Source organism: Bombus vancouverensis, chromosome 9 (assembly GCF_051014615.1).
Source record: "Bombus vancouverensis nearcticus chromosome 9, iyBomVanc1_principal, whole genome shotgun sequence".
Taxonomy (NCBI): Eukaryota; Metazoa; Arthropoda; class Insecta; order Hymenoptera; family Apidae; genus Bombus; species Bombus vancouverensis.
This window is the reverse complement of record NC_134919.1, coordinates 15,563,564-15,586,841: the sequence shown is the minus strand read 5'-3', so window position 1 is coordinate 15,586,841 and position 23,278 is coordinate 15,563,564. Positions and strand designations below refer to the sequence as shown.

The following is a 23,278-nucleotide window of genomic DNA, read 5'->3' as shown; positions in this document are numbered from 1 at the left end:
AAAAAAATTAAGACAACTTGCCGATCCGTGAAAGATCATGGCGGGCGAGGAGAAGAGAAGAAAAATGAAAAAGAAAAAAGAAAAAAAGAACGAACGTGTGGCTGTGTGCGAGCAAAACGGAGTGCCTGATGCGTGTGAGCAAAAAGAATACTCGTTCGATGGAGAAATAGAGTGGGGGTTTTGAGGGGGGAACGAAACCCAAGCATGTACATACATATACATGTATGTAATGTATAAAATAACAGAGCGCATATATATGAATATGCATATGTATGTATAGGTAATTAAACAGAACGCGGCGACGCTATATGCGATATTAAAGAACAAAAGGAAAAAATGATAAAAAAATCCTGACAGAAAGAAAAATGAAAAAAAAAAAACACTAGCGAACTCTTATTACGATATTGCTATTATTCACGAAGAATTGTCACCGACTTAACTTCGAGTTATTAAAAAAGATGACGAAGAAAATGGAAAAAAAGATATGATAACGATGTTCTCTATGAATCTTGAACGACTCTATACCGACGAATCACGATGATTAAGTAACATCGTTCGCTTCGCTACCGTTCACTTGTCGGATGTTTTCAGTTTTACACGGTTCACACACGAGAATAGTCGATAATCGGTAATCGTAGAAATAAATCAGTGGATGTGTTTTAAGCGAGGATCGAACGCCTCCGTTCCTACGGAGACTCTATGATACTATGATTATTATTATTGTAGATTTTGTGGTTTATTTAACAATAAAACGATAACACGGTTAACAGACACTGCGGTTTCATTCGCGACGGTTCCGCACGATGGACGGTGGAGTAAGTATGAAGCGAATTAAGCTCGAATCGATCTCGATGAAATATTTATTTTACGAAATATTTGTTCACGCATATGACAAATTTGTATGCGTAAGCAGACTTATACATATAAGACTTTGTAAAAGTAATTCGTCATCTTTGAAAGACTTTTTATTCTTAGCGACAATGTCGTTTAGTCAATACGAGTACTCGGTCGACGAACAAAAATTCGACCTCGAACTTCCACTTCCCTCCAACTTTCGATTTTAACGTAATTTTCAATTTCAAATTTGTCTGATCGAAACGCTTGATTTATTGTCGAACGTAATTCCTCGCGTATCTCTATGCTTAGCCTTCGACTCTTGAACCTGATACTCGTGTTTGATCTGATTTGAGCGCGATAGTTCAGTCGTTAACGCCCTCTGAACGCAAAACGTAACAGCCTTCGGTAATATTAATACAAAATTCCAGTAATATCAATCAGCCCAGAAGAACCTTCCTTATCATCGCGCCACTGACTACTTCGTCTCCGTCCCGTGATTCTATGCACTTCCTGCTACAAAGGTACTGTAGCAGAGGTAGACGATACTTGCCACAGAAATCGACGAACTTGACGTGTTCCACTCTGTTGTTGAAGAACACACCTGGAAAGAAATGATATTTTTACAGATGGAGACACTTGAAAAAGAACGAGTCTTTGTATTATAAAAATCTTTGTTCATTGGCATAAAAGATATAACTGACAAGCGTTTTGCAAAAAGAGTACATGAGAGGTCTTAATTATACATTAATATATAAGGTGTCCTAAATTATTTAATCTGATCCCTATGAATATTTCTGAAACTATTCATTAAACCGGAGAATGTTTCGAATAACAGTTACATGGTTCGACGTTAGTAATTGTTTTGTAGGTGGAAACGTAAAAAGCATATTAAGATCAATTTTTCTTTAATGGAATCATATATTTTGCAATAGATTGGTCGATCCATTTTGACATACCCTATAAAAAAGTCATTAGTTTAGCAGATATTTTAACTTTTATTTTGTAAAATCTGTCGTATGAAACACAGTGATCCTGAAGGTAAAAGATCACGAGTCCTAATATTCGTTGCTTTAGAACGATTAACCTTTGTCCCAACACAATCTTTTATATAGACAAAAGTAACTAAGATATTGACACGCTGTATAAATAAATTTAATCACCAGCGAACGTACCAAGATAAAAAACGCAACGACTGCGTTATCTGTATAATTGAAACAATTTTGAACGCAATAGTATGGATTACTACTGTTAAAAGCATTAACAGACTACAACGGGGCAAATGAAAATCGCTAACAAGCAACGGTTCACGATGTCTTATCGTCAGGCCGATGTACTTGTTTCATAAATTGCAAACGTGCAAACAATCTCGTGGGGAAAGGCGCGATAGAACGGCATATCTATGATACTGTAAGGGATTGTAATAGAAGGAAAATCGATGTCGATGGTGGTAGAGTCGATAGAACTTTGAACTTTGAATCAAGCTTAGTCACTGACCTTTACACTTCGAGTTGACGCAACGATGACCGCTGTTTAGATACTCCACCAGGTTTCTTGGTATACTCTCCCCGTCGTATTGGATGTTGTTAGTCATGATAACTCTGGCAGCCAACTCCAGCAGAGACGGAGGATTGTGTGTCATATCCGACACGAATCTTACTACCAACGGATTGTCTCTCAAAGATAACTGGACAAACGAATAAACGAATGATTTAGCGAATAAAATTCCTATAAAACAATGTTTAAGTGGTGGATATTAGGAAGCATCTTTGTTGATGTTTAACCCATCTTCTGCATTCAGTTTTTTTTCGAAACGTGGTACATATATGACAGATTTAGAATATATATATATAGTAAGAGTAAAAACTAGAACGTAATTGTAGAAGAGCTAGACTAATTTATACTATGTAATTTTTTTAAGTAACTTTATACCACCTCCGTCAGACATTTTAACGTGATGATCTCGGTAGGCAGTGTCCTCAGTCTGTTTTTGTGAAGCAGCAGTGATTTCAAGTTCGTCAACTTTGCTATGGAACTAGGTAGGCTTTCCAGCATGTTGTCACACAATACCAACGCCTGGAGAGACATCAGTTCGCCTAAGGTAGACGGTACTTCTGTCAGTCTGTTGCCTCCCATCGATAACACTTGCAATCTTGAAACAAAATTATTAATCTCTTTATATAATTCCCATGCTAACACGACTATTAACCTAGATAAGTATGTCTCTCATATTTCTGAGAAAAAGATTGCAAGATACCTAATTTTGTGATTTCTTAACATTGTCCATACCGTTTAACATCCTTTTCAGAGAATCAAAAGCCCTTCTTTTGGAAAGTCAACTAACAGTAATCAAAAATTGGATCGATACATTAAATTTAGAGGTCAAATAAAGGAAAAAATGACATTATTTTGAAAATATCACGAAAAGATTCGGGCGTGTCTAATTTTCCTATATTTTTACCATATTTTTGAAACCTGTTCAAAGTTGGAATACTTTCGTGAGCCACTGTGCTTTAAAATCGAAATATTTAATTAGACGTACATGGTGGCTGAAACATCAGAAATAAACGAACCCAAAAATACCTTTGCAGCTTCCAAACATCTTTACTGATCTCAGTGATTTGGTTGCCACCCAAATACAGGTACTTAAGATCCGTCAAGTCGAAAACCTGCTCCGGAAAATCTGTTAACCTGTTGCCGCTGAGATTCAGTTCTCTGAGTCTCGACAGATTTTGGAAATTCTTCGGTAAGGAATCATTCGTGAAGTTATTGTGCTTGGCTACCAAGCAGGTCAGAGGACAATCCTCGAAGAAGTCGGGCAACCGATGAAGGCCACAATTTGATACGACCAACGATTTCAAGTTCGTGAATCTGACTATCGTCTGTGGAATACTGGTCAGCCGATTCTGATGAAGTAACAAGGTGTCCACATGTTCCGGATTCTTGGCATTGATGAAATGATCGTCTAGTAATTGAGGGTCGAGCATCAAATAGGACAGATCCAGTGTCTTGCTGCCGGAATCCGAGTCGCTCGAGTCCGACGTGTAGTTCTCCATAAACGAAGTTTCACGGGTTTCCGTTCAACTGTGTAGAAAACCTTGGGAAACAGAAGAGAAAGGATGAAACAATTTTTTAGAGAAAATTGTTCATTCACTCAAAAAAAAAAAAAAAAAGGGGGGGGAATAATTGCAATATAATTGTAGCTGGATTAATTTCTTTATATCTCGAAGGTTGCTTATCATTGCTCTATTTGCGACTATTGTTTTTTCCTTTTTGAGAAAAATATTGATTCCTTTACTTCTTGTATCGTCATCTTCAAACAACTTTCAAAGAAATAGATGAATTGCAGAATTTCTTCATCAAACAATCGCCGTTTTTTAATTTATCTTACTTACAAAGATATAACGTGTTTATGATAATCACGACGACTCTTCTATACACGGATATGTACATTATATATGCAAATCATTTTATACGCGAAATAAATCGCCTATCTTGCTGCGCGTGTTAATCTAAGCGTAACTACTCTCGATAAAAATTGAGAAAACTTAAGCACGCAAATATAAACAGTGTTTTATATTCCCTTGGTTACGTACTTCGAATCAATAGAAAACATTTAAATGATAAACCGCTAATTTATATCTCACTCTGACCACGAGTGATTAACGGGTTTCCAATGGTAAACAGATATTTTTAAATGAGACATCGATGTTAATGTTTCCGTTAACTACTTGATCGACCAATAGCGTTTCGTAATTTCGATGATGCATTACTTGAAGAACGGTGACGAGGGAAGCGAATGCATTTATCGGTAATTAGCTTGATTCTTTGAGAGATAAATGTCGTTTTTTTCGAGACGGTGACTCCTTATTTCTTTGACGAAAGTGTTAGAAATCTTTCAGGAGCAAAGTTTCCAGAGCGACCTTGTAGAATACAATATACAGAATACGATACTACGTAAAATAAAAATATTGCGAAGCAAACGTTTTGTCTTCTGTATATAATGTACTTGCTTACCTTGAGCGATCAATAAATTTTCGAACTCGATTTTCTCGAAAACTGTTGCATGCAGAATCCGTATAATATCTCTTTCATCTTACTTTCAAAGTTATTTACTTTTCTTTCGACAAATCTCTGTACAGAATCTTTTCGTTTCGTTGTACTGTTCGTCCTGACACGTTTGAAATTAACGCTGACTCTGTTACTTTACGACTAATACATAATCGAAGACGAACAGAAAGCATACCGAAGGGGGTCATATCGTGAACCGTGTGAATCTGTCTTTATCTGTTGCAACCTTCATGATTTCGAAGACCGTGACGAGAGGTCGTGAAACGTTGCGATATTTTGCTTCTATAATACACTGATGACAATTACGAACAATAATTCCGTTAACTTCTGGCAAGTTATCAGATGTTAGAAAATATAAAACATTAAGTAAAACTGTCTTAATAACGCACTTTTCTTATTTTCATTTTCGTTCGAAAAATTATTATTCGAAGAATCATAATTTATCATAAATGTTCCAGGCAAAGGCCATCGATTGTTTTGCGCGAAACGAACTATCTATCGTTACTACGTTACTACGATACGTTGCGAACTACTATCGTTAAAGTACCAATATAAGAAACGAATTGAGAATCAAAGCTCAGTGTCTTTGATTTTAAAAATTTCGCTCATCTGTTTGTAATCTAAAACGCCTCAACGTCCACTTCGAAAATTTTCCTACGTCAATGAAACGACGATAGTAATTTCCTTATCAGATAATTTAAATTTAAATAATTTTAATCGAGAGCTCTTTCATACTTTTAAAAGAGAAAATAGACCTGTCAGCGATCTTCGTGTATAAACGAGTTCGTATCTCGTAGTAGCTTGGTCCTAAGGACTTCACGTGACTTCCGCCATTTTCACGAAGCCATCACATAGTTGTAGGATCAAAATTAATTAACCACGAAGTCAACTGGTTCGCGTAGCCGTGAATGTTTCGAGTATTCCGATCACACGAAATAACCCTGTCTCAATAATATTCTCTTACCTCGGTGCAATTTCGTCTCTCGTTGAACGTCAGAAAGTTTTCGCCCTTCTACGTTGTTGCAAAATTGTCTCGGTCGTTCACTGTTCCGAGTTCCGTGCCACGCTCGGCCGCGGTTTACAGAGAAACTGGGTTTACGATCGGTTTAAGATGTGTGAACGCCAGGCACGAGACTAAACTATATCTGGTTTTATCAGTCCTCTTTATAAGTTGTTGCAGAAGCACTTGACATCACCGACCGCGTGTTGATTCGCATGGTAGATGTCGTGGTAACGAGTGAACGACACATTTCAAGAAAATTTGAATTTTTTATTAACTATTAACTCATTAAGGACCAAGCAATGTTTATCATAATGTTATGAATATATAGTGGTGTAAGTTAGACCATTTTCGTTTTTCATAAAACAAGGGATTTTACGTTTATTATTATAAAAAATTATAACAAATTAATATATTTCAAATTATCCACTGTATTTTGTTTAATTGTGAAAACATATTTCGATAGAAAGTAAAGTAAGAATTTAATTACATACAAGAAGAAAGGGATAATACTTTTAAGAGTTGAAATGCGTGATTGGAGATTCAGATTTCCAAAACGTTATTGATACTGTAGTATTGCTTCTTTTCAAGAACATTTTTTTGCCAAAGAAACTCTTTATATCTATGTTTATTGTCAGAAAGTCGATCGATAGATGTAATTTATTTATTAAAATTTATTCGGTATTGAAAAAATTATTTAAATTGAAATATTTATAATGGCAAATTAATGAATCTTTTATCGTTAATTTTACACTTATTACATTTAAATTAAATTATTCTCAATTATACAATATTGATAAGAATATGGCCATCGTATTACACATTCTAGAATGTTTGAAACAATGTTTCTAACATTATAGTAATTTTTATTTCTACATTATTTCTAAGGTTGAAGTAAAATTTGGAAAACGTAAATACAATTGTGCTGAAGGAACTGACGGCTATTGGGTATTAAACATGATTGACACGAAAGCAAAAAATTGCAGGATTCCTTTAATTAAGAATAGGAAGGCAACAGCTTTAATTAATATTACTATCGGCTTATTGCTGAAAGCTATATAAATATATGTATACGAGTACATATATTCAACAATACAAGAGATCGTATAGCATCAAGTTTATAAGCGAGATTTTGATGTAGAGAATGCACAAATATAAGTTTAAGTTAAATTATGATTAGATTAGACCTAAATTATGCAAAAGATAGAAGCATGTTGTCACCCTGTAAAAGACTAAATGCACAGGAGACGCCGGTATCATGATGATAACTTTGCCGACTGTTTGTGTGAATTTTTATGGTGACGTTTCTGTCGCCAGATGGAATTGGTTCGATGGAGTCACTAATAGCGGCAATACGAAGACATTTTAATTTTATATAATGAATGTAAATAGTTCTACAAACTAATTTCATTACCTTCTGCCTAATATAAATCTGATTTTCCTAACAATTATCACTTACAGTGTATAGTACTGATTTAATTTATTCTATAGGCTTATACATAAAGCCAATATACAATTTACATATATAATTTACAACTTATTAGTAGCGTCTAAGTAAATTTAAGATATGCATAAACTTTGTACACGTATAACTTTTAAAGTAATGATCTTCATACCTCAAAACTAACATTTTTGGATTTTATTTGTGAAAAGTAAAAATCATATACTATAAAAAGAGAGTCAGAAATTCGATATGTATAAAAGACAAAGTTCAGGAAAAATATATAATTCATATTCATTCATTCATAATAAAAATAATAATTTAAAATTAAGACGAAATATTCGCTTTACTCGAGTGTAACTTTTAACAGCTTATAGATTGCATGTGACTACAATTTCAACGCTGTGAGTACTTTAGGTTAATGATCTCCGTGTTGTAAAACTGGACTTTACTTATTAAAAACTACGAGAAGAAAATTGACGTATTCCCGAATAAGTTTAACCTCAATATTTTTTTAAAGAATGTTAAAATATATCGTGCCTTTGCTGTTATGTTCTGTTCAACCGTGATTGCTTTTTGAGGTTAGAAAAAGACAACAGACTCCATACATTAAAGTGAAAAATATACCAAAACATTTTGTAATTTTAGCAAAATTGAAATTAATTGAAATAATATAAATATGTTTTCATATATTCGTCAAACATCAGTGCTACGTACAATTATTAGAAATGTATACATAAGTACTATTGAGCAGAAGATTGATAAATATTGGCAATATGTGGTGAATAATTGTGAAAATGCATTAACACAACCTAATACTATATCAAAAGAAACATGGGAAAATGTAAGAAAACATATCATAGAATCACAATGCGATTCATCCACTCCTGATTTTGTTATTCTAGACATGTTTCAACGTATGAACTATCCGGATGCTGGAATATCTTATTATAAATTTTTAATAGATAATAATTATAAACCTGAAATCCCTGTTATTACTAAATATTTGCAGTTGTATAGCATAAAAAATGGTCCAATATCAGAACCAGATAAAGAATATATTTTAGATTTGTACAATAATATTAGTAAATTGTATACTTCATTTAATGAAGAGCTCAGTAATGCTTTTATTGAATGCTTATGTAAAATGGACATGTGGAAGGAAGCTATTAAAATTATAAAAACACACGAAGAAAATGATAAATATTTGCTTCGAACTGGATATACTAGCTTAATTTCATATTTATTTGATCATAAACAAGAGGAGTTGGCATATGAATATCTCATGCATAGCCTACAAAACGGCTATGGGCCTTATGACAATGCATATACTACGTATTTAAAATATTGTTTAAAAGAAAAAGACACATTTAATATGAAAATTGAGAAGTTATTTCTAATGTGGAATGCATATGGTATTAAACCTAGTCAAGACATTGCATTTGAATGTATGAATGCATGTATCAAATGTGGTTGGTCTGTCAGTCAAACTGTAATGTCAAGGTATAAGATATACAATTATTAATAATAATAGTAATTAGTTTTATTTTTCCGTACCGTTACCCTTTATTATCTTTTACATAGATCAAGGTGTCAGAAGTGTAACGTAGACATTTCACAACAAAGTTTACCTGACGAGGACTACGAGCGTTTATTGCAAGCTATAAAGAAACGTTTGATCGTTAATGAAATGTGTTATGTAACTGAGCCGCAAGAGATACAATCGTTTATAAATTTTATTAATAAAAATAAACCATATGACATAATCGCAGACGGATTAAATATTATGTATATTGCTAAAAACGGTATGAAGAAAGATCTAGTGTATGAAGTACGTAACTTTACAACTATCACAGTAGCATAATAAATAATATTAATAAATAATAATAAATAATATTTTAACGATTGCTATCTTTTTATCAATTGAATATGCACGATCGATAAGTAATTAATATTTTGCAGATCAAACGGATTTTCAAATCTTATGAAAAGCAGAATAAAAAGGTATTAATCATTGGAAAAGCACATATGGAGAAGTTTATAGCCAAAGTAGGTCTGCAAAGTGTAGATTGTTTCTATGTTAAAGATAGGTATGCATTATAGCTATCTATAATATATTGTTATTTATTCCTTAAACCATAGATTATATTTATATTGTTCCGTTTTTTTTAGCTCAAACGATGATTTATTTCTATTATATGCGGCATTTGCAAGTAGAAAAAATGGTAGAATTATTTCTAAGGACTTGATGCGTCAACATATATTTGCTTTGCAAGACATTGAGTTAAATGCTCTCTTTAAAAAATGGCAGTTATCGCATCAGTTTTTTATTGATGTAAAGAAGGGTTTCATGCAGTTAAATTCACTGTTTCCTATTGACGCGATCGTTCAAAAGCAAAATAATAGTTGGCATATACCGTATGTCGCTAATGATAAAATATCTAGAATGAGGCATACATGTACCAATGACTGGATGTGCTTCAAAATGCATTAACAAAATTATATGTATATATTTCTATAGAAATTTTTAAAATTACATTGTAAAAATAACTTCTTTTTAAATATATTCACATTTACATAAATATGAAAATATGAATATATTAAACAGGACGGTGTTATGCTTGATACTGCGTAAAATGTTGTCATAATATATATGTATAATGCATTACGTATTTTCTTTTAAGTTTATTTTATAAATATATATATTATGCGAATTTTGTACTTTTCTTATCTAATTTATTGACAGGATTATGTCGATAACAAAATGTTTCTGTTGTACGAAAATGTACTAGCAGATGGCGCATAATGCGTCATTAGATGTAGTTCAATAGAATTCGTGTCATACATTCCAGTTTGTGCTTTTCAATGCAACAGGTGTTACGGTCCGTCGAGTTTTCGTGTGAACTTTTTATTATACGTTGTTGTACGTTTGAATAAGTGTGTACGTATTCTTTGACGTCTTCTCGTCAAAGTGATACACGCTTATTTTCGCTATTACATCCCTTGATCCAAAACGCACATCTTCAAGAAACGATCTTTGGTGCTTGAAGTATATACATATATACGATATTTATATATAGAAAAACAGTCATACTCGTTTCGAGGCAAGTATTTGTTTATTAACCATACAAGAGACAACGCACGTTAATTTACGCACCATCATTTCGATTTTACTGTTTGGTGACAACAGAACGCGAAGTATTTAGGTTATTTGTGATTTAATTGTGATTGTTGACACGTGCGTGAAGCGAACGTGATTTACTTGTAGTTGTCCGTTAACGAGAACGCTTGTTGTCCATCACGCAAAATGCGTGTTCCGTATTATACACTATAAAATACACGCACTAGTTATGTTATTGCACCAACCTACTAGCGAACATAATTATTGTTACTCATTTATTTTTGTTTCACGGCATCGATTGGAAAACTCTTTCGTTAATTTGTTGTCATTACTGTATGCATCACGATGCTGTCCGTTTGGTTACTTTATATTCTCTTTGTTATAATTATTAATATGTATGTATACATAATATTCTCTATATGGTCTTTTGTATCGAATAATGATTGAATGAGGTAATTGTATTTGAAACGAATGTAAGGAAGTGATTTTTACGACAGATTTCGCGAAACGGTGACAGTGATAATCGATAATAGTGTCCTCGGCCGTATCGTGAGAGACATCGCAAGAGAGTACCTATCTTTTCCTGATGCTCGTTTCGCTGCGCCGCCATAGAATATGAAGAATCAGTCGTCTGACAGTTAAAGCGTGATCTTTTTATGGCATACGTGACACATCCGTGATACATATCATTGATACTTCGAACTTAAAATATTTATATTCGTTTTACGTTACGCGTGTTATTTTTCTTTATATTATACAAATATGTTTCCATATCGAAAAGAAGAATATTCTCGATAATTTTGGATAACAATGAGAAATATTGAAAAGCAGTCACGTGACTGTGATGTCGCGGTAGTCGTTCGTTTCGAAAAGGAAGTTGGATAGTACGGTTTAAACGCATTTGCGTACAAATGAGCACGTAAATGAGTGGATTATTTAAACGAGTCAATCAATGTGGTGCATTCATCTTGAAAAGGAGGCGATCCAGCGGGAAACGAATCAGGTTTGTTACGAGTTTCCTGAACGTGTTTGTTACTTTCATTTTTTTGTCTCGATCTAAACTTGAAATGACAATTTGCTAACGACTTCTAAAGGCACGTGTCGTTCACGATTTGCTATTTGAGATACTTTCTATTAAGAGCAATTCATCTTTAAGGATTTATTTAGAAATATACATTTATTCGTTGCGTAGACTAACGTATACACGGTGTCTAATAACATGGCATGATATCGAATTACCACTTCAATTACGACATTTTTAACTCGATATTAAATTCTCAATTCTTGGTAATCAATGATTACGTAATGGAATCCTAGATACGAAAAAGGGAGAGAAAAATCGGTCGACCTTGAAACCTCGATAGCGCCTCTACCTAATAGAAAATCACAAAATAGACATCGATGTAATTAACAATGTCGATAATCTCCGGTTCTAACATCGTAAAAGTGAATGGCCTGGTGTTCGTACTCCGCGGAAACCCGTTTTTGCGCGTGGGTGGCGCAAAAATATTAGAACCTACGCGAGTTTCACGCATTTGGCGCGTTTCAACTTCAACGATCGAACGTCCCTTGGCTTTCGCGTTCTGTGTAGGAAAACGTAGGCACGCTGCGCACCACTATAAGCTCGATTTCAATAATTCGATACATGTCTCGAGTTAACTCTTCCGATACTACTAGTACATTTAGACCTTTATACAGGGTGTTAAAAAAGTGAACCAATGTTTTGATATTCATATGGATGAACGAAGGTGCTTTAATATCTGTCACTTTTATTGCAAGCATATCCATGTACTTAAACCTTCGAAACATTTTACATTTTCATCCTTGGAAATCGACTAGAATATTTAGTCGTAAAATATCACGTATGAACGTAAAGCTTCAAGAACTATCGCGAAAAGTGCTAATAGCGAATTGGATGGTCTAGGGTGTTGCGGGGTGCCTCTTCGAACGCAACTATGGGAGCATTTCCACGAAGAACGACCCGATATTTCGAAACGGCGACTAAAACCTTGGTTATACGACCACTTACTCTTATAATCGTGTTTCATCGTTTCACGATACGTCGCCATTACGCGTTCCGCCCTCTGCGCGCGTTTGCCCTGCTCCGTTAACGCGGATCTTGAAACCGTATCAGCGAAAATATGAAGATCCTGTTGTTTCTAAATATTCGCCTGATTGATATTCGGGTTATACGTCCAAATTTACGATCAAAGAACGTTTCTCTACTGTTTTATTTCTTTGTAACCGGAATAACATACTCTGTTAAGCTGAAGAACATATACGGCTATATACAACATCGAGAAATAAAAATTAATATGGATAGCATCGAGAAACGGGGTGAATAGAAAAAATTGGAAATAACTTCGATGTACGAGCGTTGAGATACAGGGGGTTGTTTCCTCGTATTCTCTCGAGTTTCTCGATTATGGGCTAACGTGTGTGTTGTATTTATACACATTGGTGGGAGAGAAAGAAGTGGAAGAGCGCATTGCGGATTGGTAGATATCGCCATATATGTATATTGTATATGTATATTGTACCTATGGGTTAAAGTATTCCTGTAATAGTAATAAGAAATAGTGGAATTTTGACTTGTGATAAGATATCATATTCGCTGCTACTAAAATACGACCATTCCGTTGTATTCGTTGCACATTTTTCTCATCGAAACTATTTTATTCCAACAGAATATTTATTCCACCACACTGTTCATTGCTTTTTTTGCTTTTCTCGATATTGTTTCATCAAAATGCGTCATTAGCAGCGAAAGTAATATTATAACGATTCGACGGATGTAACAAACATAATTTAACGACATACTAGATTTTATCCCAAGTAATTTATTTCAGATTCAAATTAGAATTTAAATTTCAATTTTAAATTGTAAGTTTATATTTTCACTCTTGTTCTACGTTGTGTTCGCAACTTGAAGTTTCTACCATCTTGTCTTCAAAGTATAATTAACTCATTGGTGCTTGGTAACGTGTAAAGTGCTACACATTAGACATCTATATAAATAATTTACTTGAAAAATGTACAGAACGAGGAGACAAATGGTCGAATGGAGATCAACACCAGTAGGCACACATCTGGATAAGATAAATCTTATCCCACCTACCTGGTTCGTTGACATCTACTACCAACTATCTCTCTTATCAGTCGTATAACGTGTGTAGCTAGTGATAACGTATTCGCAGGCACAATTGCACTATTGTTGTCGGAAAGTTCACGTTTTTCTTTTCACTCACACTATCTACCACTAATACAGCGTGAGGTCTAATAAAACGAATCTCTAGAATCGATTATAAATAATAACGATGATAATAATAATGGTAACAATTCACAAATTATTTCATCGAGCTAATTAGTACCAACTAATTCTTTTCATCTCTCTGTTACGTATTTTCGCTCTTCGTACACAATTCTCTCGGTCGATTTATAAAGTCGAACTCATGGAACATCGTTCCTTCTCTCTCGACTTCTCTTTCCATTTCTACGATCTACCACCTACTTCCTGTGATCGCTTAGTTGCCCATGAGATCGCGTTCGCGCAGTTTTCCACTCGATTAGTCGGCCCATTATCGAGATGCAGGTGAATCGCGGTTAATCGCGCGTCATTTCGGAAAAATTTATACGACTCGCGGCCGAGTGCAGACGGTGGCTCGCCTCCCATCGCTTTGTGCATGGGGTGTATACGCCTATGGTGGACCACGCGCCTAAAATCGATTCAGAGAGACACAGACAGGGCATAGACCTTGGTGCGCAGGGTTGATTCGTCGTAACTTGCCGAAACTGTGCGTATTTCCTCGTCTGTATGGTCGACAGATCGGAAATTATACGAAGATTACGAGAGAGAGCTATTAGAGGTAGAGTACATTTTTTGTTTATTTTCTGATTTTAACGTCACTTTACGATTAAACAGGAGAATTCTAATATGCAATGATCGAAAATGAGAGCAACGTGTTAGGTTCAAAGATGTAAGTTTCTTGAAAATAGATAATTACAAGGTAAAGGTACAATTATTAATTTGAAAATTTCGACGACGATGGAAAAGCACGCGTGTAGCTTTAAGATCCAGATGAAAGGGCAATTTTGAGAATATGAAATCGATTGAACTCGAAAATTACTCTATAAAAAATGTGAAATGCGTCTTGTCGTCTTCTCCTTCTGTCGTATCCATGCAATCTTTTTTCTTACGATTCACTGATTTTTTTTTTTTTTTTTTTTAAAGAAGCGTGCGAGAAATTTACGCGGTGCAGGATCAAGTTAGAAAGAAATTTAAATTCTCCGATAAATTGTATTTTGGGTTTAATACCTGTCTGGAATATTATATAAACTAGAATGTACCACTTTCCTTCGTGAAAAGTGAGTTAAGAGGTTCTGCATATCTAATCACTTCCGTTGAGACAAAATTTACGAGTGCAAATTCCTGTTACTCGGTTGTGTAACTATTCGCGAATTGTAAAAATGCCGGGAAAAAACGGAGCGATATAGAATGCGACACGTTGCCAACAGGAGTAGTTTGGATGTTTTTGAAAAGTTTGTAAGAACGTTTGTTAAGAATCTCGGATTAATATACAGATTTTCAGCGTTCGCGAAAATTAATATCTTTAACAGCGCAACTTGCTGCAAGTTAATTATATTTCACAAGTTAGTCATTCATTTTTTATGCTCTGTAATCCACTTGGACTATCTGTTTAAAACATCATGTAGACAGAAACAAAGGTCGATGTTTACGTTCAGAAACATTCAAGAAAATTAATTCCATCGAAACTCTCTTATCTTTATACTCGTAACGTCAGAGTTGGCTGCAAGTTTTCGTTTTCCTTCGCTTTCGACGCCGGAAAATTGTCCACGAGGCCGGGGTCGGGTCCAAAAAGTCGACGTCGCGTCGTCGACGACGTGGCGTTGGCGAAATTTCGCCGGTGCACCGTCTCGAAATTTTACGATCGCTCGTAATCGTGGCACGGCCAAATTATTATGGTGGAAATTCCGCGGCACTGGGGCCACTCGACCGAGTTTTCACAATGAGCCCTGACTACGTTGGATACACACCGTCTTTATGGCGGTTAGGTTTATTAGTCGCCGTTTTCACTCGGGGAACTCGGTCCATCTTCAGCGTCGTTTCGACGTCCCTCTGTTTTTCGTTTTAGTCGCAGACTATGTACGGGCCGTGGACGTTGTTGGAGCCCGGCGAGCGTTTATGGCGATCTATTATTTTCCACCGGCTTCGTAACAACCCTTTTTTTTCTCTCGCCAACTCCGAAGAAATTAAAACCGCGCTTCTAAAAAAGACGAGTTTTCGTATGGGTGCATCCACGTTTTATTCGAATTCTTTTCGAATTATATCGTTCGCGTATGTTTAATTCTGAAAATAGAATTCAGGATACTTGCGTAGAAAATTCGAGTTTTTGTAGTGTGTTTCGTAATTACGTTTTAGTGGCGAGTCGTTTGCGGAAATTAGGTTTAGGATTCAAGGTAGGATACAGAATGCTTGGAATTTGAGAGGAATTTGTAATTGCGATTTAACGTCTTAGGGAGAATTCAGAATTCTCGGGATCGTCTTTTTCTCAAACTTGTATGTTTGTTGTAACATTTGTTTATTCGCAACATCGACGAACAAAACGTACAGGATCGTCGCTATCTGTGCACTGTCCATCTGAAATTAACAAATTTAGCAAAAGTGGAATCGACGATCGGTTTGGCCTCGCATTCCGATGAAACGTAGGAGATCGATCGACGTGGTTTTAACGAAACGACGCGCGAGATAGCGACGCACAAACGCCATTTAAATTGCAAGATCTCGCCCGTAGATACGAAAGGGTTGAACGCTTTATAAGAGCAAAACGAACGAAACCTTGAACCATTACATACGTAACCGGGATCGGTTCGGACGCGTTCTTATTTTCAGTTCATTACCACGCGCCAACGCCTCCGTCGTAGTTCACTCTCATAGTAAATAATGCAGCGCGACACCTGGTACACCCTGTACATCATGCTGCGTATGCACGGAAGCGTCGTGTGCACACGTACCAGCGTAATATATGCATAATGTATAGGGTGGTCTGGTGTGTGCCCTGGCGAAATACCTCCATGTTACACGCTGTTCTATATATCACGGTAACCGTGCGTTCGTGAGCGCATTTTACCGGGTATGCACCCGTTGTATAGAACGTACGAGGCTCGAGTAGTGCGCGTGTTAGCGCATCAGGCTCTTGGAGCGCGCCTACAGCTATAGAAAGGACTCTCTTTCGTGGGGGCGAAATATGGGATTTCGCTATGGGTGGCTACGGAGCCTTCGCGATTACAGCCAGAAATCTATTGGACAGTTTAGTTTATGTCGATCGTTTCGTACTCGTACGTTCCTTCGTTTCCTCGTGCTTTGACCGGATAGTTTGGAAAAATCGAGCGTACACGCGTGGCAGATATTATCTTGTGACTAATTGGCATAGGTTTCACAGTAATTATCCAATAAGCTCTAGCGGATTCGAAGTTTTTTAAGCTTCGATCTTAATACTTTGATCGGCCACTTGTAGTACGTATGTTACGACTTAATATCTTGGATCGTGGATTTCGAAAGAACGAGTCAGTGATATTTGCTTTGATTTCAGGACTCGAGCGTATCGTTTTATCGTCGCAAGCAATCAAGAACGAAATTATCCTGCTAAATAGAATACGACTGCATCACCTATCCGACCTTCGATCACCCTTATCATATCCACCGCGGTTACTTCTAAAAATACTCACAAGGTAAAATGCTGATACCGTTCGTCATTTCGTTTCGTTATGTTTCACATTTCTCTGAAATTGATTCATCGGAACATAAAAAAAAAACTACGTTTTGTAGCTATTGTACAAATGGATTATGGACGTTTATGCGCTTATGGGAGATCGAGAAGCACCAACATATACATAAAATATAGAAGAAATCTAAATTAACATACTCTTTACGATATTTCGTTTCCGAAACGTATCTCGTGTCTCTAGCTATATTTATACATTTCAATTTGCATAAACGTCCACACGTGAGTAACGTGTAATGTCACTGAACGATCGATTTGGAAGAAAAACGGGACTAAAATTTCAAAAATAAATTCACGATGAAATGAAAAATCAATCGACCTAGCCTACACATAGCCTATACATAATTCATCTACGGTATAGGGTGTCGAATATTTTGCAATTTTCGAACGATCGAAGACTTCGGTGTCTCGATAATAGAGATAAAACGGCGTAGTTTGGTCAGATAATTCGAGAATAATTCGCAGCCGGCGCCTTAATGGAAAGAGCCCTTGCTCGGTTCTTCGATCCCATAACTTCCGCGGCTAGGAATTCCAGCGATGCTAATTTCATCGTAGGATAGCGGAATTCCAGGGGTCCGGGTCGGACGCGGTTATCATCTGGCGCTATTTCGACCAGGGACATGCGCCGTGCAGTTATATTAACCGCATTTCCGGAAACGTTCGATTGGCCGCGTGGTATCGGAGCAATTCGTGCAATAACGACGAGAGTCGCCGCGTCGGCCAGAGATAATATCGCGAACGATAACGTTCCTCCTCGTTGCAGTTCCATCCTGTTGTTAGATCATCGTTACATTACGCCAGTTTATCGTAATATGGTTCTGGTTGGGGGTTTGGCTTGGATTCGTAACTTTTTGCGTTGATTCACGATGGCTGAGATTTGTGGAATCGAAGAGAAAGATGTAAGATAACGGTGGCGAGAAAGGAATTTGGAGGTCGAATTTTTGGCGATATCGTTTTCCACGTTCTTTTTTCTTTGTCCTTTTTTTTCCTTTGTTAAGTCTCGAGACCCGTTTAACCGCTTAACTCTTTGGAGAGAAAGTTTTTAAAACATTTAGCGCAATAATATAATAAGACGAGCGAGATACACTCGAAGTTGAGGAAATGTAGATTGAAATACAGTGAAGTTCCATTCATATGGAATTCTATGTTTCAATAGGTTTTAATAGCGTTGGAAAATTATTAAAAGTTACGGATCATTGATAGTCGTTGTTTGCATCTGAGCAGAAAATGGTCGACATTGTTTCAGTGGCATCCAAAATTATTTGCAAGCGACGAAACATCATCGAGTAAATATTACTGGCACGTAAGATTATCACGAACGATCGTTATTTTTCAATTAGAAACATCGTATTCGTAATTCCTATGATCGATGATCGCGATAATTTGAGGATTGCGAGGAGCCATCAAGGTTCGTATCATTGACGTTCGAAGCAATTCGAAGGTCCTTGTGGATCATCCACGTGTTTCTCTGGCAGTTAAAACGTTCAAGAATTATTTAGCTTATCGTGATATCGCGATGCGTACGTTATAGGTGAGGTAATCATAATATTATGCAAAAGTAATGTTTAATCGTATCTCGATGTTTGTATAGGTATACCGTCTGCAAAGATGTAAGTACTCGGCTCAATCGTGCAAACAAGAAGCAACGTTGAATTTAGACGAGAAGATGCCTGGTCGAAGGAAACAGTTTGCGAAAATAGTTATTTTTAGAATGGTTAAATAATTAGTACGCTGTCCCGAGTGCTCATGACCAATTAAACTGCCTCGTTCTCCAACAAACGACCACGTTGAAGCGCAACGTAAACCATCATGATCGAGTGGAACAAAAGCACAATGGCGAACAACGACGTACACCACGGAATCATTGTACAATCGTGTGCGTCGCGACATAAGTATGCGACGTTCGCGACGTCGTCGTCGAATGTAAACTCGATTATAAAGCAAGCTATCGTTTCCATCTGTATTCTTCTCGACTACATTCTCGTTCTCGAGCTTGTGTGTACGTTCGGTCTAGTGTGTACGCGTCTATATTTCACGATACGCATTTGTACCACGATATCTTGTACGAGCCAATGTATACACGTACGTGTGTTCTATGGTTGGAAGCCTTTATAGAGCCAGACAAGTCGATTGAATTATAGTAACAAAGTTATCCGTCACTTCGTGCGACGCGGACTAAGGGCTAAACACTGTGTCTCAACGGGATCTAAACTGATTTTCAGCTTATTTCGAAGAAAGGGATCGCGTCTTAAGCAAGATTGATCGAAATGGAAGAAACCTCCTTCTATCGTACTAGTATCTCGTATAGACAGTTCAGTCTGCTTTTTCGTTACAGTTTCTCCATTTTAATAGAAACTTGAAATTTGAAGCTTTGGTTTAGTTAGAACTTCGAACGATGATCGGGTTGGATATGAGAGAATTATTTTATAGAATATACACTCTCGTTCGTGGGTGTTCAGACACCTGCTATTTCCATACGAAGAGCGATCTAACTGAAATCATCAAGGAAACGTTAAATCGATCAGAATTCTATATTATTGGAATACAAGCTAGCGAAAAACATGATCCTTCTCAATTTTTCTCACAAATCTAACTATATAATCCTATTATAACGAAAACGTTGAGAATCGAGACGTTATCTCTTAAAGTTCTACTTCTTTTTTCTCACAAATTGTTCAGGTTGTTATTTCGAGTACGATCAAGCAACGGAATCGTCCTGTGATAATTGGTCATATTATTCGACGTGTGTTTCCGTTGTAAATTATAGCGAGGAATGTCTGGTGGGCTAAAGGGGTAGACGATTCGAATGATCGAGTGTCATCGCTGGTCGCAGTTAATTCGGCGCGTGTTAAACAAAAGGTTTAGTCGTTTTGACGACGGTCGTTTGCATTAAGTGGCTTTATCCGACGCGCGCCTACCTCAATCTGCATTTGACTTTGTAATTTCATTTATGGTGAATCGCGTATTCCGGCTGGCTGCGGGCAACGCGCGCAAACATTTGCAGCCAGCTTTGAGTTTCGCATCTCGCAGGACCTTCTTTGACCAGCCAACTTCCAATTGAAACTGCTGTGCTCGTGAATCTCGTGATTAAACCTCGTGATAAGGACAATTCCTAATTCAGCTCGAACGACACTGATTTTTGTTAGACCTAAACTTCGTCGAATTTCGTGAAATACAGGATAAAAGAAGTTTTATCGCTTTGTTTTCAAATATTTTTTAAACGACATGAGATAGACGGATAGATTTTTTATTAATAGTTTAATTAATTAACGTCCCAATTACGCGCAAAACGTGATATTCGTGAAAGGAACAATGTTAGTTGTCAATAAAATTTTTCCTAAGAATTTTACACGTTGCATTATTTAAAAGTTAAGACGAATTATCGTTTTATTCTCAAAAAAGGACGAGAAAAGGTGAGCCCAGGAATTCACTACGTCGTAATTCATAAATATTTCATAAATAATTCACATATATTTTAGACCAACGCCGGTAAGAACGAATAATTACGATAAATCATTTTATTCCGTGTATGCGACCTTCAAGATCTCTGACAGTAAACAGTATTAGAGCAAAAACCAGATTGAAGAGAAAAAAGAGGGCGTCCGTACTTCTAACCGCGACTGATCACGTAATCGCTTGTCTGTGCGCAAAATAGATTGTAAACAGTGGGAATAATTGAATCGATTAAACGTGAAACGATCGAGCGATTAATTAATAACTTCTGGCGTTCGAGCTATCTGAATCACATCTTCGAGTTTCGAACTATACTTTAAAGCGGAAAACTTGCAGGGATAGGAGATTAATTAGACTGAATAATTTTCCGGTGATTTTCACGGTTTAATCTCGGCAATGGTGTTGCTTGCCTCTTAATTGCTTGAAAAAATAGAAAAATGATATCTCAATATTGTGTATCTAGATCTGCCACGACGTAGGTTATTTTTGTTATTATTTATTCTTCTTTTTACGCATTATCGTACTAATTACGCGGAGAATGACTGCATCTCCTACGTTTTTAGTAAAAAATGATCCCGCTGTAATGATTGTTTCGCTCCAACGCGAGAATTTCGATGAAATTATTAATTTATTAGTTAGTTACCAGTCATTGCCATTTGTTCAATTTGCAAATAAAAATAAAATTCGTCTGAACAAGAATAAAGAGGTGGTCGTTTAAATGCTTTTCGTTTTATTGATAATATTTACAATTAATTCAGCGAATTACGCTACAAATTACATGAATTACATTGCCGGAATTTGTTGTGTTTAAGAGCAAGCCTCGACCATTTATGCCATTGTTGATTATGTGAATCGATGAGCGAGTTCAGCGAATCTCAGTTGATCCAGACCACATCTGCCAAAGTTTTGGGCAACCACGCATTGGTCGTCGTTTGCAGCTAAACAAGAAAGAATGGAAACGCGTGAAACAAGTGTACGAAAAATCGTCCTATAATTTGCTCGATCGACGTACCACTATAGGCACATTGGTGTACGGTATCACGAATGATGTCCTTCTTCTCACTGTCAGGATATGCTCTGTCGATTTGCTCGTCGATCTTACGTAGATTAATAACGTTGCCATCCATCTAAAATAAGTGGAACATTTTAGAAACGGTTAGTAAGCAAATATGTATATCGAAAAGCGTCGTTTACGACAGATGAAGAAATTAATTTTAAGTAAAGAATTTGCGGCCAGGTAAAATTCAAAATTAATTTAGAGTATTTTTATAATTTTAGCATAGAATTTTCAGTGACCGATAATTTTCTGGATCGAGGTTTTTAAAGATTCATAAGGTTGTGTCGCAAGTATCCTGTTCACCTTCATATTTCATATTCAGTTTTTAATTATTATCAATTACTTAATTTACCCACTCCATGGCCTGATCCTACGAGAGATTTCTAAAACTAAATTCCGCGCTATAACTGGTTAAGTTATAGTTATTCACTGTTCATAAATTAATTGTTACGTCATACTATATCGGATACTGCATATTAATTTTGTATGTTATTCACAGTTCGAATCTTTTATTATACTTTTCGTTGCTAAGAATCCAAGTACTATGCGTTGCTGGAAAGAAGACTAGTGGGATGGCACAGAAGCAAAGAAGAAACTGTTCTGTATCGTTCATCGTCGCACTTTGCTGTATTGTTTTATCGAATCTATATTTTATCGAAATAGCTCTTTATGCCAATCTTCGTTTCCAGCAACGTTCTCCATGCTGGACTTTATTAAGTAGAATCAGAGACTGTACGTACCAGACCTATCTTTTGCATCAGACAACCTTCGAAGCATCCTCGTGTTCTTATTCCCTCTGGGCTGGTGTCGCGAATTAAGTTTCCTAGGTCGACTATCGAAACAATATTTTCATTATTATTCAGTTTCATTTCGAATGGTTCGTTTAATTCTTTTCCTATAAAAAGTATTTACTTTCAAGTGTAAAAAGTGCTCAGTTCGTTGGTTTCTATTTATTAATAAAATCGTATAGCACCATAAAACATATTAAAATATGTCTATAACGTTGCAACGAGTTTTTACTTACAGATAGTAAGACCCATTTGTTTCAAGCACGTCTCGGACATCTCATTGGCAGTAACCTAAAATTACGAAAATGAGAAATATTAACTTTTCGAACGTAGCTTAGAGAAACGATGGATTCTGTGATATTATCGAAATTCAGTTTCACAGTATCGTCTACGTTCTTTCTTCTCTATGTTTAGCGTAATCGAGCCCGAGCCACGGAAACTTTAAACCGGTCAAAGACATACCCCGCAACATACGAAGTAAAGTACGCAGAAAACAGCGACGATAGTCCTCATGCTTGCGTTTTTTCAAGATATCGACGCTGAAAGTGACCGTAGAGAAAGAACAGTTACGATAGATGCAAAGTGAACACGAACTACCGCTAGACACGAACTTCTTCGACTGGCTGGTCAGCGTTTCGATCTGCTATTTATACCGTATAGTAAGTGCATAAAAACATAGAGAATTGTTGTTGACAGTGATTCTTACGTAA

At 36.3% G+C, this 23,278-nt stretch overlaps 4 protein-coding genes across 6 annotated transcripts in view; 2 read left to right on the top strand and 2 right to left on the bottom strand.

The window, feature by feature from the left end:
• Positions 1-842: 842 nt before the first annotated feature.
• On the bottom strand, positions 843-6,069 carry LOC117158779 (leucine-rich repeat-containing protein 58). Of its 2 annotated transcripts, none has more exons than XM_033338052.2 (5): positions 5,870-6,069; positions 3,418-3,931; positions 2,770-2,986; positions 2,332-2,521; positions 843-1,438 (listed from the first exon to the last, which is right to left on the bottom strand). In XM_033338052.2, exons 2-5 carry the CDS (start codon positions 3,888-3,890, stop codon positions 1,275-1,277), a joined length of 1,044 nt encoding a protein of 347 aa, XP_033193943.1. In that variant the 5' UTR covers positions 3,891-3,931; positions 5,870-6,069; the 3' UTR covers positions 843-1,274. The 2 variants fall into 2 exon arrangements, with proteins under 2 accessions (XP_033193943.1, XP_033193944.1); XM_033338053.2 differs by lacking the exon at positions 5,870-6,069 and adding an exon at positions 4,852-5,053.
• Positions 6,070-7,498: 1,429 nt separating this feature from the next.
• mldr (mitochondrial ribonuclease P catalytic subunit) lies at positions 7,499-10,067 on the top strand. Its single transcript, XM_033338036.2, has 4 exons — positions 7,499-8,849; positions 8,931-9,177; positions 9,309-9,436; positions 9,519-10,067. Exons 1-4 carry the CDS (start codon positions 8,026-8,028, stop codon positions 9,838-9,840), a joined length of 1,521 nt encoding a protein of 506 aa, XP_033193927.1. The 5' UTR covers positions 7,499-8,025; the 3' UTR covers positions 9,841-10,067.
• Positions 10,068-10,206: 139 nt separating this feature from the next.
• spri (Src homology 2 domain-containing protein sprint) overlaps positions 10,207-23,278 on the top strand; it is a 211,550-nt gene continuing 198,478 nt past the window's right edge. Inside the window, exon 1 of one of the 2 annotated variants that reach the window (XM_076621649.1) lies at positions 10,207-10,450. The gene's annotated coding sequence lies outside the window, so the exon portion shown is untranslated. Of the gene's footprint in view, positions 10,451-11,284; positions 11,471-23,278 lie in introns of those variants that run through there. The other variant, XM_076621648.1, reaches the window with a different exon arrangement.
• Positions 21,434-23,202, bottom strand: LOC117158792 (uncharacterized). Its single transcript, XM_033338067.2, has 5 exons — positions 23,031-23,202; positions 22,805-22,859; positions 22,521-22,612; positions 21,736-21,850; positions 21,434-21,661 (listed from the first exon to the last, which is right to left on the bottom strand). The coding sequence occupies exons 1-5, from the start codon at positions 23,079-23,081 to the stop codon at positions 21,567-21,569; spliced, it is 408 nt and encodes a 135-aa protein (XP_033193958.2). The 5' UTR covers positions 23,082-23,202; the 3' UTR covers positions 21,434-21,566.